General features: G+C 33.5%; 2 protein-coding genes across 5 annotated transcripts in view; both read left to right on the top strand.

Annotated features, from left to right (window-relative positions):
- LOC135125816 (uncharacterized) overlaps positions 1 to 21,430 on the top strand; it is a 261,385-nt gene that overhangs the window by 20,584 nt on the left and 219,371 nt on the right. The gene's annotated exons all lie outside the window — the stretch shown is intronic.
- LOC135125937 (uncharacterized) lies at positions 19,347 to 21,260 on the top strand. Its single transcript, XM_064051725.1, has 4 exons — positions 19,347 to 19,648; positions 19,700 to 20,187; positions 20,512 to 20,792; positions 20,862 to 21,260. Exons 1-4 carry the CDS (start codon positions 19,425 to 19,427, stop codon positions 21,258 to 21,260), a joined length of 1,392 nt encoding a protein of 463 aa, XP_063907795.1. The 5' UTR covers positions 19,347 to 19,424.

The raw sequence follows: 21,430 nt of genomic DNA, 5'->3' as shown, positions 1-21,430 counted from the left end.
TGTCTCTCTTTCTATAACGCGGCGTTACATGTCGATGTTCAGACTCAGTTCAGACCGGTGTCGATGACCTCAACACCGACACCGACACCTAGTTCGAGCTCGACCTCGGAATACTTTCTGTCGTTCCATAACTTCATGCACGATTTCATCAAATTGATTTGTGGATTGCTGCTGGTTACCAGAGCTTTTCAGCACTGATAACGGAGTTTCAAAATCTTGTTTTAATTGTGGTTCCAAACAATAGATAACGACAATTTAAATTTTTTTATAGGTTGCGTTGATCATAGACATACTTCCGGAGCTGTTGACAAGACAGACTCGTTAAATTGTCGGTGGGTTATATTAAAGATAAACGACTTTTTATGATCAATAATAATATGTAAATATGACTCTTAAATTGTCCAGTTTAAGATAAGAGAAATACCCAGAAGCAATACTTTAATTGGTTACATTCTGCTCCACACAAGACAATTTTAGACGTTCTTCCTTATAAACGCCGGGCAAAATCTAACAGAATTAACAAGACATAGAAATTAGACATCAAGCATCAATCTTCAAGGTTATATTGTGTTTTTTTGATAATAAATTTGCACCAATAAAAAACATTGGGAACGTTATTTCCTCCAGATAATAGGATCTTAAATCAATTGTGACTACATCTGATATATGTTAAAAATTTATATCCACTTGCATTTTATATGCTAATATTAAATATTATGTCATATTCGCACATTTAAAGTTAAATTTAGATAACTGATATCAATGCAGTTGCTCAAAGAATTTAAATTAATTTCCACGCATTGCAATGTTTTCTTGAATCTATTATTCTAAGGCAAGATTTCAAATCATCAACAAAAAAACATTAGTATGGACTTCAATTTTAAAATCTAAACTGTCGTGGAGAAACTGAACAAGCTTCACTAAGTTACCCCTGGTGCATCGGTTTTACATGGAAATATCTTATACGACCAATATTTTATGTTTATAGGTTTGTAGATATCTTTGCAAAGCATAGATTAAACTATTTTGGGGAGAACAGACAAAATTAGCATAGTCAATAAATTTATAATAATAAAAGGCATTTTTAGTTAAAATGCAAAGCATGAACAAAATTTGATAAAATTTTAGCAACAGTATTAGTCGTAATATCAGGCATTTGATTATATATGTAATTTTAGTTTCAATTTTTAACTGCGTCAATTTAGCTTTGGAACGATTTTTTAAAGTAATATTATTTTACAGAAATTGATATTGTAAAATAATTGGTTTTCAGAGTTCGCAATATCAAAATAAATTTAAAACAAGGGATGCACGAGTAATGAATAATTGAATCACAATTTTCTATAGCATATTTTTTGTTAATAAATAAAATTGTAATTTATTTATTTCGTGTCAAAGGAATATTTGCTTGTTATCGATTCAGATTCAATAATAAAAAAATATTTGTTAAAAATATGAGACTGCTATGATGCATTTATTACAGCACTTTTCTCACACCATTTTTGTGTCAAATTTTTAAAACACTAGCGCCAGCAAGAGTAAATTTATCTCTTGCGAATTATACTAATTTAAATATTAAAAGTTCTATATTTAGAGGCGATCAATAAGGATTTATTAAAAAACCTTTAGAGGAAACTATTTCATAATTATTAAACGACGCAATTTAGCAGGAATTTTAATCAAACTTGAGGTGATTAAAACTATAACCTTAGTTTAACTAAAATTTTGATAAGCTTGTTTTCACAAGAATATACGTGAATTTTCCAGAAAACAAAAACATTTCTTCCGGTAACTATCGTTACAACCACCATAAATACAGGCTGAGAACATTTTACAATCTGATTATCGTTGCAGAAACAACCACAACATAAAATTTTTATCAAATATCTAACAAAAGCTTTACGTGACTTATTTTAGTGTTCATTTACTTCTACGATAGTATTTAAATGCAATTAAGCTTTTATTACCTGTTGTTTAACAATTCAACATTAATAATTAATTGTGCTCGAGCTTTACAACTTTGATCTGCCAGATTAACTGACACCTTTAATAAAATCACTGAAGACATAAGTGCACTGAAAAAACTCAGTATTCATTAAGACCAGAAATTGAAATAATTTCAAAAAAGCTACCTATTTACATAAATAGTATTGTCATAGGACGCTTCAAATTCTAAAAATAACTTGAATCAGTGATATTTTGTGTTGCACACCTGCTAAATTATTCGCAAACTCTGGATTTTGTTTTAAAACGACTTAATTAATGGCTCAATATGTAATGGCGCTGTTAGTTTTACCCATTTAAATGGCCTACAAATTAAAGTTAAAACAATTAAACTTAATCTCTTTTTAGGCTTTGTTATGCAAACGTTTTCAATTTAATTCGCATAAACATGCAATCTAATAAATTGGAAATCCTAAAATATTGTAAGTTATTACAGTTGAAAAATATAGAACATTAAATAAATTTCGAGTAAATTCAGTGTTATCGTCTCGTATATGCGCATATTACAATCCCTATTTTTAGAATTATACTTATTTGCAGTCATTATTCAAGGAGATCGATGTCGTTTTGGTTATCAGGAACAAGTATGCGTACTGATATATCCGTAAAAGCATTAAATAAATTTATTGGTGGTGTTATTACGGCGGTATTATGTAAAGTGGCGATAAAGTAATGCTTACAATTAATTTCCTAGTGATTAGATTGCTCACATACATGGCATTTCAAGATTCTGAAGATGGATTTTCTTGCATTTCGTTAACGTTCGTGGTAGGATTGTCAGAATGTTAATATTAATAACATAATTGTTAATTTGGTCGCTTTTTATACTTACCTTTCTAATAAAATATTAAGTTATCAGAAAAACCTTTCAACGTTTTTTGAAACATTTTAGATTTTTCAAAGGACGCAGAAGAGATAATTAAACCTCTCAATGTATACGAAGGAGATTAATAAAATCCCAAGGAATGCCGAGAAAGTAAATGAGCATCATTTTCTTTTTTTCTCTTAACTCAGCTGTGTGCTGATTGCTGCACTTGAAATACCATACTATCCGAATTAATTAGTAATTACGACAACTCGGATGACTAATGGCTGAAATGATGATATTGAATCCCACAGTTGCTGTTCTATTTTGATCAATATTTTTTTTGGAAATGGTGTCGTCGTTGTTTTATTTACAGGTGTCTGTCAATGTCGAGCTACATTTCTAGTAATTTGACAGGTTTTGCTTCAAATAATTTTGGAATAAAGTGGGTACATTGTGTTTTATCCGTATTGTGGAAATTCTGGTGTGAAGTAAAACTTTGTGCAGACAAAAAAAAAAATAAATACGTGAGATTAGGAACTGCAGAGCATGTAAAAATTACATATTAAAGAAAGTTACTGAAGCTTTAATTACGAAATAGAGAAAAATCGCATGAGGTGAAAAACTGCAAAGTTAAAAGAATTACATTAGGTTAATATCTGCCATACTTTATCAACGATTCAAACAAAGAATTTACATGATGTAAAATTATACCACACTTTATTAACGTTTTAAATAAAGAATTTACACAATGTTAAATTATGACACACATTATCAACGATCAAGTGATTGGTTACTTGAAACAATTAGCTTTGAGGGTTTATATCGTGGACTGTCCGCAGCTTATCCCAAACAAAACACATGATAAATAAACACAAAATGACTCCTGACTGTTAATTTATTACAGTTGAAAAATATAGAACATTAAATAAATTTCGAGTAAATTCAGTGTTATCGTCTCGTATATGCGCATATTACTAACACAATTTGTGTTAGAATCAGTTAACGATTAAAATCCTGACATGGGCTTGAATCTCAAGCAACGTTTCCTTTTCTTTTTCGTCTTTCGGCTTGTCACTTCTAGATTAAAATAAATAAAATATTGTATTTTCAAGAAATGGAAAACGAAAACGAAATTCAGCAATGCCGAAAAGTTAGATATGATACTTATATATGGAGAGTGTAGTCGAAATACAAGGCAGTCCAGAACATTATACGAAGAATGATTTTCGGAAAGATAGCAATAAAGTTGCACATGAATTTCGAAAGATTGGCAAAAAATTAAATTATTATATTAATTTAAAGTTATTGTTTTTTATCGTTACATGTTTTTTATTTTAAGGACGTTTTAAAATATGCAAGTAAATAACATCGTGTCATGTGATATATCGTTGAAAAGACAAAATATAGCACTATTTAATGTATTGAAAAATTACACCCCTTCGTATCAAGGAAAAGAAAATTCATGTCATTTTGGGCAAAACCGAAGCTAATAAAACGCCAGTAATCTAAAATCTAAATTTAACTATTTTGTCTTAGAATAACTGATTTTTTTAATTTCTGTCTCTAGTTGGCCATGACGCTCACGTCAGCCGTTTCAATTGCTGCCGTATGCGTTATGGCCAACTAGAGCAAAAATTAAAAAAATCATCCGGTACAAAGTGTATGGAAAATATATTAAAACTGTACATTTGATGTAATAACTCTAAAGATAACAAATAACAAAAAGATACCCCCAAAAGCATAATTCAGAAAAGTATTGTATCCGCTCTATAAAATATTTCCAGTTTTTAAATCGCTCATTTATTCCGCTCGCTAAATTAATCCGATGTTCGGTTAAATGTTCCAAATTTCGCGAACAGCGCTAATTTGTTGCCATGCAAGATATCCAGTAAATCTGATTAACAACATTCTTAGATACTTTTTTTAAGTGTGACTCTTACATTCAAACTGTTTTGAAGTATCAAACGTTTTATTAATTTTTCGCAGGTTTCGCATTTTAAAGCTTATTTAATTAATGGCACAAATATGTGACGACTCTCTTAATTCAGTCCGCTTAAATAAACCGACAAATTAAAATTAAAGCAATTAAACTTAATCTCTCTCGAGGCATTGTCAACCAAATCTTTTCAATTTAACTTAAAATTAAATATGTCAAAGTATAATTTGATTGGTTTCAAAAAGCAGTGTAGCGAAGATTTGTGTCATCAGGTTTGTGGATATACAGATTATAATTGCTATTTTTAGAACTATATTGACAGTGATTAATCAAAGAGATTAATATCGTTTTTGTAAGTAAGAACTGAATATACAGATTAAGTATTTTATTTTAATTTTGCACACGAAGAGAAATCACACGTTGCATATTAAATACTTTTCATGTATATTATGCTTGTGCTAAAATTTTCTGTTTTTCTAGCAATAAATTTCCGGTGATGATATTGCCACACATTTTTTAGTTTTTAGCCAACAGAAATTATTGCGTGGGTAATATCTGGAAAAATTAATTTCCGGAATGGGGTCTTATCGATACATCAGACCCTATCTTTCTACCCTAGAACGTAATATCATTTCAAATAGAACTTGATAAAATAATCATCGAAGGCCTAACGCATAAGTGTTAAACCAATTCCGTCGGATACGCAGTATAGCGGATCATATTTATCGAATCGCGACTCCTTTTCAAGAAAATTGCCAAACTTTAAAAGAGTATCTGCACGAAACAACTTGAACTTTTCGGTAACTCCTAAAACCTTCAATTTATATTAAAGAAGCGACAATTAAAAATTTTCCGTTCAATATCCGCTTCAAGAGTTGAAAGAAACTCGAAAGTGGGACAAACTCGCGACTTCTTTCACGGAAAATCGACATTAAAAGAGACAAATCGTTCAGTTTATGCAGTCTGTCTACAAACAATTGCTGTAGCAGCTAGCATTAACACAAAGAAGTGTCGTTCAGCAGTGAATCATTCCCACTGTAGCAAACTTTTATTTGTCCATTGTCGTACCGAAACTTTGGAATTATTGGTTTTACTGTTGCGATTGTTCCGCTGGCTCTCGGGCTAATAATTTAAACGCATTAGCCACCTCAAATTGACAATTTCAGACTTTATTACCTCAATACGTCCATTGATGTTTCCATAATAGCGCTTAAAATTGCTTATTCATCGAAAGCAAAGCTCGAACGAGCGCAAAATAACAGAATAAAATTTAAATTAGGATTCGAAAAAAAAGAGAGAATGGAAGAGACGACGTTCATCCCTGAAAACAGCAGTTAATCTAAAGTTTGACTCCATATAGAGTTACAAACCATTAAGGAAGTTTTAATTTAGCGATATTAACCCTCCAACTGGATATAAAGTTTTCATTGCAACCCTGATTACTTTATCATTTTTATTGCCTTCGACTCGCTTCTAGAACCGATTTTACTTTTTGAATTACTTGTGCAGCGAATGGTCAAAGATAAAAGTGTCCTTTAGCGAAGGCTAAATTACTACATGAAATTTCTGACGAGGAGACCAAACGTGAGCCGCAATTTCAAACCAACTTGTAACATAATCTCGAACAAGTTTTAAAGATTAAACGAGTGATTCGAAACTATGAATGTCGTTAGTTTAAAATGACTTTTCGGGCATGTTTTAGAGGTGATTCTTTCTAGTTCGGTTAAGTACAAACGCTAGAGAATTACGATGACTAGAAAATTTTGTTTGAAAAGTTCACATATTTACAAAAATTGTTGAATTTTCGCAAGAATTTGAAGATAAGTGTGTAGATATTTATTCATTGTTGATACTCATCTTTGTTAATCTTCTTGAAAAGCGTCAACTTTGTGTTTAATCCTATTTTTGACGTCCAATTATTTACTACGGAGTGTAAATGTTGTATCGTCCACAAACACGATATATCTAATTCGAAATTCCACGAACTAATGCTTGATAACTGTAGATAGTCGGTTAATAATATTAATGATTATTATTATTGACCAGGAAAAGTACCTAACTACCTGTATTAAAAACCTAAGTTATTATTTGATTATCATCGTTGCGTTTTCCCATCGCATGTCTATAAACTTAAAAATCAAGTGTCAACATCTATTATTCTGTTCATCAATAAATTTCCATATGTACTATCCGTTCGGAAAACTACCGCACCATTATAGTGACATTATGTTGTTAAGAAAAAAAAAATGCTGAATGATTTTTATGTTTGTATTGTTAGTAGGTACTACAGTGCTGCTTCAACTTGAATTTGCAAGGGAGGGAGATTTGAAATTTGCATGGAGGTAAATTTTAACACTATAGTCGCACCAACAACGCAAACATAAAAATGATTTATGTCCGATTGCTCTACCGGGTGTCTGGAAAAAGGCGGATTAACTCTCCGCTACGCTCTTAACAATCAACTGGTGAGTCTGGGAAAAATAGTAAAAAAAATCCTTCTCACATTTTGGGTCAGTTATAATTAGAGAGCGGATTTTATGAAATTTGCATATCCGTTATTTTTTGCATATAAGTCTTGATATTTAATATGTGAACGAACCATGCTAATTAAAAATGAATACAGCTATAAAAAAATTGCATATTTGCATATATTTACCTTCTGCTGCATATTTCACGGAACGGGTGCATATTTTGCATTTTTATCCATTTTTGTGCTAAATTGAAAAAAAAAATTATTGTCATTCTATCGGCATTTATCTAGAAAGACGAAATTTTATGAATTATATTGCAGATATTGTCCTGAGCTTCAAATAACTAGGAATGGTTTGGGTTTAATGGTAGTTTGGAGGCACCACTGGGTGTTAAGCTATCCTTCCAGGTAAATTCGCGCCCTAATTACTTTTGGAAATACAGTTCATTCCCAATATTTTTGTTCGTTAGTTAAGTGTATTAATGGTACGTTTAGTGGTGGTCGAAGGGACGTTATACTATTATATTTCATCGTGAGTTTGTATTGAAAGCATTTAAACATACAGGTGTATCAATATGTCGAAGATAACTCAAATTAATTTATGGATTAAACCTTTTCCTGAACTTATTCTTCAAGAACGCACTGTGTTTTGTCGCGCTTGCCCTAAACTGGTAAGTATTTTTACATCTGTGGATGTAGTACACAGTTTTTCTATTTAAAAATACATATACCTACTTTAGAATCAGCGGAAAAACTTTTTGTTAGAATATTTCGAAAAATATTTAAAAATAAATTGTTACCAAAATAGTAATTAAATGGTGGATTACTACTATTTTTTAATGTGTTCTGTTTATATTTATTTTTTAGTATAATAATATTATCTTTAAAAACGTGATCTTTGTGTTAGTGAGATGTAATTAAACACTATGTAATGTGATTTATGTATTTTTTGTAATACAACATAAGCTTGGGAAACCTGTTTTTGTATTTTATAAATAAATTTAGTTCACTTATCAAGCTTTTTTTTAATTTTTGGAGCATATGCAACTGCATATTTCTGCATATATTAAGAAAGTTACTGCATATTTGCATAAATTTGGTGCATATCATATGATCATATTTCTCAAAATTTTGCTGCATATTTTCCGCTCTCTAGTTATAATGATTTTAAAATTGCTTCTTTTGCTACGTTTAACAACTAAACCACTCATTCATTATCGGAATAACTAGTAGTAAAACTTTTAGCTAATATTTTTCTCGCCCATGACCATGTTTAATTACCATTTCAGTTAGAATGCACAAAGATATGGCTGTGTTGTTTTTGTAATAATTTGATAAATTTCCATTTGACAACAATGTTTGCCTGATATAAAGCGAAGGTGGATTTCAGTCAGCATCGTTACTAGGAAACCAGAAAGTAAGCCGGAGGTATTCACGCATTAGGTGTGTACAGTGTTGCCAATTTTACGTTTATAAAATCACGTTTTTTTCGTTATCTGCATTATAAAGAATTTTTTTATAATTTTTTTGGGACTCCCGAAACCCCCGTATATAACGTAGGTACTGAAGAGTTAATCCGCCATTTTCCAGTCAGCCGGTATAAATGTTACTTTATTTTATAATTTAGCGGCCGTAATGTGGTACTTTATGGTACTAGTACAATAAAGACAACTTTATTTTACACTTGCTAGTAGTTAATAAATGGGGCTGACGTCACACAAGCTCCGTGTAAATCTTATGGACTTCCGGTCTACTGAAACGGTATCGCTCTCCTTGTCTAACACGTGGCGTTTTTGGATCCCTGTTTGTCGTCTCGCTCTCGCTTATTGTTGTAATGGAGAGGTGTGTGTGGTGCGCGCGCAGGATGGAAGATGGCGCCACCGCTGTATCGCGCGGCGCTCAATTTTTAAATTTATGAAAAAAAGTTTTTTTTCCTCGTCTTTATGCGGGAATCGAACGTCGTCCGATCTCGTGCTAACCGTCACCTCGGCATCTCGACTATCGCAGGGACCCTGAATGGAGCGTATTGTCAATCGTATTTATGCGTGTGTTTGTATGACCTCGAGTGGAGGAGGGGCCGCCGAGTCGGCCTTTTCCTGCAGCTTATCACACACGGTGCAGTTGGCACATTAAAATTTCGCATGCACAGCGTATGGGCAGGGCCGGCTCAACACGGTAAGCAAAAGATGCACCGCATTGGGGCGCCCGTGACAAGGGGCGCCGGGTGGCGAGCGTCGCATATGCTTTTATATTAACTCTACAAAATATTGTAGCAGGAACAGACCAAGGCGCCCATCGAAAACTTTTTTCAGAAAAAGCTACATTTTAACATTCCACTATGAAGACTGGTTCACCAAAACAGGTCCTAAGAAGTTAATTCCTGGTACTTATTTCTGACTGTAATTGAAAAAGAGTGCGCCTTTGGGTTGGGTGATTGGACCTTTAGATCAATACCGACAAAAAATAATATGATTGCATTATCTGGGTAACAATTTGACGAGATAGCGGTATGACCAAAACCAGATGTTTTTCCTAACATTTGTTTGTTTTTACCATACAACTCCATGTTGGCACATACTTAAAAAAATTATTTTCCAAGTCTAGTCGATTGGTTGTGGTGGTTGTTCAACAGTTTTGTTATACGTATTTTTCACTGTTCCTATTTGTAGCCGAATTTGGTTGTGTGTATCATTCGGTGGCTCTTTGTCATCATGAATTTTAAATTTAAATTTCGATCAACATTAAAGTAAGATTAAATTAAAAATAACTTTGAAATCGTATCAATTTTAAATATTAAAAATTGAAAAACTTTTACAATATAAATATTTTTATACTGCAATTAGGACACATCATTTTTCATCTCACTCACTCCCCCGGGCCCCAGTGAACCCGTCTAATTTAAAAATTCACGGGATTCCTACACAAAATTTCATCCCCTATTTTGTCCCCGCAGGGGCGAAATTTTCAAAAATCCTTTCTTAATGGGTGCTTATGACACAAAAGGAACCTACTGTCCAAATTTCATGTTTGTAGCTTCATTGGTTTAGGCTTTGCGTTGATGAATCAGTCAGTCTGTCAGTCAGGACAAACACTTTTATAGGTATATCAAGATTGATTCATCATAATTTTATGTATGATTGTTAATAAAAAGTGTCTCTCCACAAAAATATGTGATTACAAAATTTTATTTGTTTTTTTTTTACAAACATTTTTTAGAGGGCGTTAAAGAGTAAGTTGCATCGGGGCGCCTGGTTCCTTAGAGCCGGCCCTGCGTATGGGAACTAAATACTATTTTAAAATAGATTGAATATTTAATAATAATAATAATAATGGTTTTTATTGCGATTTTATTTTTAAAAGGGTCTATACAAATTATAGGTAGGAAGTCATGTTTTCATAGTTACATATATTGACTTAAATATGAATAGAGCAGTAATTCGTTTCTTCAGCTTTGTCGTTGGATTAAGCACTCTGGGCATTGGTTTTTCGTTGAAGGTGGTCCATCTTTTACATCTTCATGGCAAAAATTATAATGTTCTACACATGGCAAAGAACCCTTGATGTCTCTATCCTTTGTATAAAAATTAGGTAACATCGGAAAGACGTCTAGCAGCTGAAGAGGTTGAAGTTTTAATAATTCGATTTTTACTATTTCGCGTATTTGTCGGATTGTCTCTTCGAAATGAATAGCTCGTTGCAAGATAGCGTCTGGACTTTGTGCCATCTTAATAGATACTAACGCAAATCTTCTGTTGAAATCCAGCTCGTCTGTTGGTTTTTAGGTAGTCCCAACCATTTGACAAATAATTTTTTTCCTTTGCGTCGCAGTACTTTTTCAATGAGAAAGACATCAATGTTTTTCGTTTTTTGTAATTCTGGCTCATAAAAAGATCCCTTAATAGGTCGATCTTGAAAATCTCTCAAAACATAAGTTGTAGGATTAGTAGCGTTTACTTTAGAGATTTTAAATAATTCAGTACTCCATGAAGGTTTATAACCAGGTTCAAATATATGTTTAAACTTACTGACACGAACTATATCTCCTTCCTTGAATTTATGTTTAGTTTCAGCTTTTGGATTAATACCATATAATTTAATTTCATGAGCGTTTTGTTTATTGATGTCTATAGGTTTTTTTCCAGTTATGCGATGTCTTGTCTTGTTATATTCTGCATTAATATTTTCTAATTTATTAGTCCAATTGTATGAAGCAGTTAAAGTAAATGAACGATATAATTTTGATTTGATAGTCCTAATTACACGTTCAACTATAGCCGCCTTTTTTACACTGTACGTATGATAATGGATAATCTTATTTTTCTTCATTAGATCAGAAAATTGTGCGTTAAAGAATTCTTTACCTTGGTCGGTTTGTAAGAGCGTGGGTTTTCTTCCTTTGTTCAATATTGATTCCATAGCTCTACTGACATCAGATGCGGATTTTGTCTTTAAAGGTCTCATCCATAAGAATTTAGATAAACAATCAATAACAACTAAGACATATTTATAACCATGATTTTCTTTTGCATAACTTTGAAAATCGGCTAAATCAGCTTGCCATAGTTCGTCAAATCCATTTATAACCGTGTGTCGTCTTTTAAAATTTTTTCTCGCAAGTTTAAATATTTCGTCTACCACTTGTTTTTTCGTGTCGGTTACAGTAACATTTTTACTTCGAACCATCGTGTATAGTACGAGGACAATGCTCAATTATTATTATTTTTATTGGGCGTTTGTTTATTCGTTTTGCGATCTCTTTATTAATCGAGATAAACCCCTGAATGTGGTTGAGGTCATTTTGACTGCACCGCTCGAGGTTGCAGTCTTTTAATCTTTTCATCAGGCACAGGATCCTTCTGTAATCGTTTCAATCTATTAGACAATTTTTCGTAGTCAGCTAACATCTTAATCCACTTTTTATCGATTTCATCAACGGTAATGGTCATTTGATTATCTAGATCAGATACTTTTTTGCTTAAATCTATTTCAGCTTTCAAAAAAGCTTTTTTCGCATCTGTCAAGACACTGCCGAATTTATCGATTCGTAAAATGGCATTTTCGTGAAGTTTATCGGCATACTTTTTGGTCGTTACGTCCGTTTCTTCGATCGGATCTTGAACATTGCACAATTTACGATTTTCCATGTCGAAATTGCCGTCTTCAGTGTAGCGTATTGTATTTCTTGGATGTTCAAAAAGTTGTCGCTTTCTGTATAGTCTATAAATTGATGATGATGATGAACGACCGAACTTGTCGACACTCATGATTAAACTAAACAATAACATGAAGTTCTCGTAATTCTTCTTCGATGTTTCTAATTTCATTCAAATGACAATCACTTCCTGCTTTCTTTGCAGCATGTAGCAGGTTGAGACGTTGTACCAGCTCATTCACGTCATCCCAATAAACATATTCCACAGGATAGTTATGAGAAATCTTATAAGCACCACCCCCTTTTTTACTAGATGTGCTACTAGTAGTACTACGCGTCGAGATTCTAGTTCTCACGGGAGTGATTTTAGTAGACTTTTTAGGTGATTTTCTTTTTTTCGGACTGTTTGAGAAAAGCGGCTTTATAACGTCAAGGAATTTTAAACTTGTTCTTTTTTCTTTTCGAAGATTTGTTCCTGCTCGATAAACATTTGCACTTTCCAACATTTGCTTATAATTATGAAAATCATTCTCGGTTACTATGTTCTTGTCGATGTTTTCGGGTGTATTAAATAATAGCTGATACAATCCTTCAGTACCCGTGAACGATTTATCATTGAGTGTAAAATCACTATTTGAGTTAATATGCAACAACGAGTCACCAAAGTAAAAGGTATTGGTAGCTGGATTTATGACTGGTCCAAATAGAGTGTCGCCTTTCTGTAATAATGTTTGCATAACATATAATTGGGCCACGTCAGGAAACTGTTCAATAAAGTTGTTTAAAACCTCTTCCGTAAATTGTTCATTTTTAACTTGTTGGTTCGTTTTTTCTCCTTCATCATTGTCATCTTTATCGTCATCTTCGTTCGTCTCCTCGGGTTTTGCTTCAAATACCTCTTCGCTCATAGGTAAATGTCGTTGAAACAACAAGTCCTTGCGATTGCCTTCACGTCCATAACTTTTGCGACGTTGTCCGTTTGATTCGAATACTTCAGGAAATTCTGTTTCAGATTTAGCAGTAGTACTTCTTGTTGGTAGCACTTCTTTGAGTAGTGGTAACTGCTCTTGTATTTGTTGCAATTTATCTAAATGTTGGCGTTGTTGGTTTTGCTGCTCTTGATGTATTCGTCGTTGTTCGAGAAGTTGTTCGAAAGCCTGCTGTTGTTGTTGGAGCTGGTTCTTTTCTAATTTCATGGAAACTGTCTTTATAGGCTCCACTATAGGTTGAAATAGTTTATTTAGTGATTCATCATGCTCTTGTATTCCCAACTTCAAAGCCCTATGTTTTGTTCTAATGTCATCAGATATTGCAGTAAGGCGTCGCTTTAGTTTAACGTCGCTCATGATACCTATTCAAATTGAAACTGGATCGTTGAAATTAATGTTTCTCTCTTTATATCTTAATGAAACTGTCAAATCCTTTTCGATATCGTCCGCTTTTTAGATTGTTTTCTTTACTTATTACTAAAAATCCAAATTTGTCCTTCCAACATTCTTGACAAATTTTGAAAAATTTATCAAACGTCATGTCTGTACCCACGTGATCTCGATGAACATGTCGCAGATTCATTTCATCTTGTTGTAGTAATATTAAAAAATTTGCGTTGTCGCGTATCAAATGCTTGGGAATCCGAGTATAGGTCTGACAAAGATAGAAGCAATCTATATTTCTATGTCTACCCATACAAAAGTAGCATCTTATAATATTTTGCTTATCACATGCTACGTCATCAAAAACGAAAATCGAATTTGGTCTTGCATTAAAAGGATCCACAATCTTGGCGTCTTCATCGTATGGGAAATATCCTATTCCTTTGATTGATTTTAAAACCGTCTGCAGCAGCTGATACTTTTGTTGAAAAAGCGATTTCGAATAAACATACACATTTTCAAACTTCAATTCGTTTTTATCAAAAATCAAGGATAGCAGAATATTAGTTTTCCCAGAACCTGATGGTCCTGCTATAATTGCACGAACGGTATTAGGAAAGAGTTCCCCATGTCGTGATGGTTGTAGTTTTGTTTCAGAAATATCGTGATTCTTCACTGACAGGATCGTGTGCTGCTTAACGATCTTCATTGTTTATACTAACATAAATATATATACAGTGTTCGTTTTTATAAAGATTGTTCAGTTCAATGTTAGTCATCAAAGGTAAAGGACTTGTTAACAGTCTCATTAACAAATTACCTGTCGAATTACATTTACCTGGTTATCAATATTGCGGTCCGGGTACTAAGCTTGCGAAGAGGCTTGAACGCGGCGACCCTGGAATTAACGAGCTAGATAGAAGTTGTAAAGAGCACGATATCGCATATTCACGAACTAAAGATCTGAAAGAAAGACATAAAGCAGACGAAACTTTAGAAAACAAGGCTTGGGCACGTGTCAAAGCATCAGACGCTTCGTTAGGAGAAAAAGCAAGTGCTTGGTTCGTAACGAATGCAATGAAAGTTAAAAGAAAGTTAGGGATGAGTTTGCAACTACAAAGAAAGAATTCGAAGAAGAAGAAACCGCAGACGCAAACAACTCTTCAAAAAGCTGTGTTAAAAAAATTGAAGAAACAAATTAATGATGTTGATGATGTGTCGACCTTATTAAAAACAGCCCGTGTAGCGGTGAAAAAAGCTGGTGGTAAAAAACGCATTCGAATACCACGAATAATACCACTGCCTAAAATAGGTGGTATACTACCAATTTTACCTGCAATATTTGCTGGTTTATCGGCTATAGGTGCTATCTCAGGAGGGGCCGCAGGTATAGCTAAAGCGATTAACGATGCTAAAGCGGCGAAAAAAGCGTTGGAAGAATCTGAACGACATAACAAACAAATGGAAGCTATAGCTATAGGTAAACAGGGCGATGGTTTATACTTGATGAAACATCTCAAAGGTTATGGACTTTTTCTCAAAAAGTTTCGAAAAAACTTCCAATAAGGCTACCCAAAAGAGCACTCACGGACTTTGATCTACGGAAGTACGCAAAACTCTTAAACATTCCACATTTTCGAGACGTTTTCATGAGAGATGATCTGCCAAAAGATGGTCCTCGAAAACATGAATCTGGTATTGTAAATTTGGATTCAAAACATGGATGTGGAACTCATTGGGTAGCCTATAAGAAATCGAACAATATTATACGATACTTTGATAGTTTCGGTAATCTGAAACCGTGTTCAGAGCTAGTAAGTTATCTAAATAATTGTAGAATACTATATAATCAAGATAAATACCAAAATCTAGGATACAATTGTGGACATTTATGTTTGCAGTTCTTGATTCAATAAATTTGTAAGCAAAACTAGTTTTTATTTAGTCATGAGTCGAACCTTCACACTAAAAGGTCACGGTAGCTTCCTAGAAGCTGATTTATATCCACCTGTGGAATTAAATCCTAATTACGATTATTGTTTGGGATTAATAGGATTATTCACATATAATAGCATACCTAACGTCGAAACCGGAGTAAATGATAAACTTTATTATTATTATTCTTCATCGTCGTCAAACTCGAAAGAGAAAGAAGATGTGGATCTAAAGAAATTAATTATTCCGACAGGTAGCTATGAAATAAGCGATCTGGAACGTTACATCCAAGAACATATCAATGGATCGACTAAAACATCGAGAGATCAAATTTTTTCGTTGAAACCGAATAATAACACATTGAAAGCAGAACTACAAAGTATCTACAATATTGATTTTGGTAAAGAAGGGACACTAGGAAATTTATTGGGTTTCTCTAAAAAAGTATTAGTAGCGAATACAAAACACGAGTCTGATATGCCTGTAAATATTATTAAAGTAACGTCAATTCGAGTGGAATGTAACATTGTGACAGGTTCATTTTACGCTGGCCTACCTTGTCACACCCTCTATGAATTCTCTCCAACAGTAGATCCTGGATATGCCATAAATATCGAACCAATGCATCCTTTATATTTGCCATTAATTAACAAAAACGTCATTGATAAAATAACCATCAAACTGATCGATCAAAACTCAGATCCCGTCAACTTTCGTGGTGAAGAAGTAGTGGTCCGATTGGAATTAAAAACTATTAATGGGTCTTACATTTCGCAATAACACACGTAATATAAATAAGAAGTCATTTAGGATCGCATCTTTAGTTGACAGATATTCGCCAGTGAAGACACTATCACCGTACAGCGTTTACATTCTACGTTCCTTGGGTTACAATGTCAGAAATTTTGGATATCTATCAATCCCCCTCAATAGACCAAAGCGTAGATAGAGAAGAGGAACGTACTTATTATCCTTACGTGCAATCGTTTAATAACAGTGATGAGATACAAATTGACATTCATCAACCTGATGCATTTATTTGCATGAGTGATTCGAAACTTCGCATTATTGGCGAACTAAAAGAAGAAGCAACTACTACAATACCTGTTGCTATAGAAAGTAAAAAAACAGAAACCCCTGTTGCGGGAGAATGTAAATTAACAAATAATGCAGGTCTTTACCTGTTTGAATCCATAATTTACTCTTTTAATGGCAAAGAAGTTGAAAAAATAAGAGATCCTGGTACTACAACAACCATTCATAATTATTGTGCTTATTCAGCAAATCAGTCTAAGAATCTTATACAAGCCGGTTGGAATCCAAATGCAACAGGCCATACAATACTTACCCAAGACGAAAAAACCAAGAAATTTGAAATATGGGTGCCATTTAGTTATATTTTTGGTATATTCTTTTACTATAGAAACGTTATGTTTGGACATCATTCTATACGACTTGTACGCAGTCGCAATGATGATAACGCGTATATGGTCACTGGAAGTGCAAAGAAAGCAACCATAAAAGTGCATAGCGTGTCGATACAAGCAAAGCACATTTATCCCAGCGACAAAGCGAAAATAACGCTATGGCCGAAAATTCAAACCGATAAACCTATAACTATAGGTTACAGAAAATGTGAACTTCATGAATTACCAAAGTTAAAAACAGGCACTGACAAAGAAATTTGGAGTATTAAAACAACGACAAATTTGGAAACGCCCAGATACATCGTCCTCGCATTCCAAACAAACATAAAAGACAATCATAAAAAAGATGTTGCGAAATTCAGCCATATTAACTTGAGAAAATATCAAGCATGGGTGGGTTCAAGTGTTTATCCTTATGCAGATCATAGTCTCGATTTTACATCTAATCAGTATCTATCAGCATATACGGCATATATGAATTTAGTGCAACAGTTGACTGGAAATTCTGCTGCCGATCCAATAATTGACTACTCTACTTTTGCCAACACACCTCTGTTTGTAATTGATTGTTCAAAACAACCTGAACCTCTGAAAGCGTCAGTGGTAGACATAAAGTTAGAATTTGAAAGTCATGAAAATTTTCCCTAATCGACCAAGGCTTATTGTTTAATTATACACGATAAGATAATTGAATATAGACCTAAAAGTGAAAAAGTGCAATTCTTAATATGAAAAAAAGTGTTAGTTTCTCTGAAGCACCTCCAACTATTCATTATATGTGTCATTGGTCATACGCTTACTCTCAAGCCAGAAGAGGTGATAAATGGATACAATGTGCTGCAGATAGAGATAGATTTCGTTTACGTATTCTGAGGACTGAACAAATTTTAAATCCTGTATTAAAAGTTGAACACAGATCGAAAAAATTTATCAGTCTTGGTTTGACAGTCTGAACAAGATGAAGTTTCTGGTAATAGATATGCAGGGATTTTGTATTCCTGAATTTATACCGAAGGAGATGACATTCACGGATGGTCGGTATGTAGCGCATTATTGGATTAAATCACTCAAGCCGTTTAAAGATCTTGATCCGAAAATTAAAAAACATATACGATGGTTCGAAAACAATCATCATCATCTGAGATACAACGACGGCATCGTAGATTCTAACGAGGTCCCGAATATTTTATACAAACATATTATACAGGATCAAGTAGACACGGTCTATGTAAAAGGACACATCAAACAACACTTTCTCCAATTCAACCTTGGACAATATAATGGAATTCGTCTAATAAATTTGGAAAACACACTGGACGTTCCACACCTTCTTCAGTGTATACCGTACAATTGTACGCACCACATAAACGGACAGAAAACAGCATGTGTATGTAGTTACGAAAATTGTAAGACTATATACAATTGGTTGATTGGAAAATTACCTTAAATAAAATTGTTTGTGGAACTTAATATTGAAGTTTTTTTTTTTGTTGACATGTGCAGAGTTTTTGTTATCAGTTATAATATATTAAGTGCATCGCAATGTTATCGATAATTTTGAGCAACAATAACTCGAATGCTTGTTGCATTGAAAACGCACGAGTGCTTTAGCACGAGTGCATTTTTCTTAGGCAACAAGCATGAGAGATTATTGTTGTTCAAAATTATCGATTTCATTGTGATGCACGCAATATATTCAACAGATTATTGCAAGAACAAACATTTTAAAAATAATTTTATAATGATTTACGAAGTAGTTTGGTGTGCGATACTATGGCGACGCAAGTAAATAAGAACAGCCATTTTGCAAAATTTGTGTGGGTTTAAAAAACCATGTCCAATTTTCGTTTTGGTCGTAACACGCCAAAAGAAATTGATGATTCTATTACAAACATTACGCCGCTAAATACGAAGAACTCACGAAATTCAATCTGGAGGCAATTTGAGAAGTTTTGCGGTGAACGCAAATATGTTTTTGATGGAAACACTTCCACGGAAAAACTAGCATTCATCCTCAAAGATTGGGGGTACAATATGAAAAAAGTCGATGGTAATGACTACAAAGAAGCAGTAATAAAAACGATGTGGAATGTAACGGCAAAGCAGTTGCAAGAACTGTATTTCAATAAATTTGGTATAAAGTTTGATCCTTTTGTTGACCTGGAATTCAAGGGTAGTAGAAATGCACGCGACGCAAAACGCCGGAACCTACAAATACAACCGGAAAAACGCAAAACTAGTTCCTCAATTTTGACTCTAGAAGAATACAACAAGATTCTAAAGATTTATAACGAAGACACGCCAGATGGTTTACAGAAAATGTTTTTTTATGTGGCTGGATTAGAATTAGCTTGGAGGGGATGTGAAGGTGTTAACGTTACTATCAAACATTTTAAGGAAGAAAGTGATAATTGTGGTTTGCCTACGGGGCGAATAGAATACAATTGTATTTTTTCCAAAACAGCTCAAGGAGGTAGCCATAAATTAACAGACAGCAAATGGCTTGCAACAAACACCACAGATCCTAGAATTTGCCCTGTTAGGTAATTAAATACTGTTTCAAATACAAAATAATAATTATTTTATTATTTAAGGCTCTACAAAAAAATGCTGAGCAAGAGAGGTAAACATATAACCACCGATCGTTTATTTTTAACGCCAAATCCTGCATGGAGAGAACCTAGTTCTGTAGGATGGTTCAAAAATTCACCCGTTGGAAGGAATGAAATGGGGAAATGGACAAGAACCGCCGCAGAAGAAATAGGCATCGACATAAAGAAAAAGAAGATTAGTAATCATTCATTACGGTCAACTGCAGTGTCGCAACTTGCAAAAGCGGGAGTCGGTGAAGAACAGCTTATAAAGATTACCGGTCATGCCAATACTTTCTCCATCAAACCATACCTTCAGCTCGATGGAGATCATCATTATCAAATGATTGACAAATTACGCGCCAACTCAACGGCTATGGAAGAGTCTAATAACAAATCCACAAATTGCGCACCGTCTGCTTTGGTACAAATGTCTAAAAATATAGTTACTACTTCACCAAGCACACAAACCCCTGTAAATTACTACAACTGTACCATAATTAATTACAATTCTTAGTTTCATAATTAAATATTTGGTTAGTAACCTCTTGTTTTTTTTTGCAATTAACTGGTACTTGCTTATCTTATAGTTGGCACATCTGGCTAGTGATAATTATCGGTAGTGGTAATTGCACAGTGTGCAATTATCACGTAATTGTATGCTGATTGGTTGAATTTACAAATATTGACGCGTTTGATTGGTCAGTTGACATCATGTGACATGTGAGTGCAATAATCTTAGAAAAAGTTAGTACTTACGGTCTATTATTTTATCAGCTTGATTCAAATGAACATTTGTGTTAGTTTACGTTCAGCCATGGACGAAGGTGCTTGCATTTCAAGCATGCACCGTGATAAAAGTGCTAGTGAATACACAACATGCGATTGTCCTACTTTTGCGAAAGCAAGAAATAACGTTAACAGCATCAATTTCGATTCCCGTACTATTTCGATAGATGATGACTTTCCGTTACTTGATCGAGACGACGAATTAAATCATGAGAAAAATTCGATATTTGAAGAAAAATATGAATTGACGAATCCCTTATTTCGCATTTCTACTGGCTTAAGTGTTGTGTTAGATTTTTTACATGTCGTAAAAATTCTGAACTGGCAAAATCGTTGTGTAACATTTACTACAGAAAACTGGAAGTGTTTTGTGCAGTTTTTGAATATTTTAATTAAAATACATTTTGAAACATCGAATTTGGACTGTGATGCTCCTAAGAAATTTCAGTTCGACGGTTTCGAATTGAACATTGCAACATCACATGATTTTTGCAGTGGACCAACAGTCATCGAATTGAGAAGAGGCGATACGGTTTTACATTTAGGACCAGCGCTTTGCCGTGAAATCATAGCATTAGACGAAACAATATGTTATAGATTAAAATTCTTAGAAGAGTTACAATTTTGTAATTTTTATAATAATATGATTCGTTACTTAAAATATGTCCCACCTGAAAAAATTTATTATGCTACGACTGCTAATTTACACTGCATGAAAGAACTGCTAGCACAGCGAAGTTTCAAGGTTTTTGCAGATCTCGCATCAACCGATTAATATTAAATTTAGATTTTTGTTAACATATATATAACAAATGTAATTTTCAAAATTACCAGCACGGAAAAGTTTCAAGTTTTTTTCTGATCTCGCATCGAACGATTAATAATAATTATTAAATGTATTATTTCAGCGTTTTTCCTGCAGACATGTACTATTCAAGAATTTGT

Source organism: Zophobas morio, unplaced genomic scaffold, assembly GCF_036711695.1.
Source record: "Zophobas morio isolate AGI-343-1 ecotype UQ-CSIRO unplaced genomic scaffold, CSIRO_AGI_Zmor_V1 ptg000009l, whole genome shotgun sequence".
In the NCBI taxonomy this organism is placed as follows: domain Eukaryota; kingdom Metazoa; phylum Arthropoda; class Insecta; order Coleoptera; family Tenebrionidae; genus Zophobas; species Zophobas morio.
The sequence above is the reverse complement of the archived record's forward strand: the minus strand, read 5'-3'. Positions and strand labels throughout refer to the sequence as shown.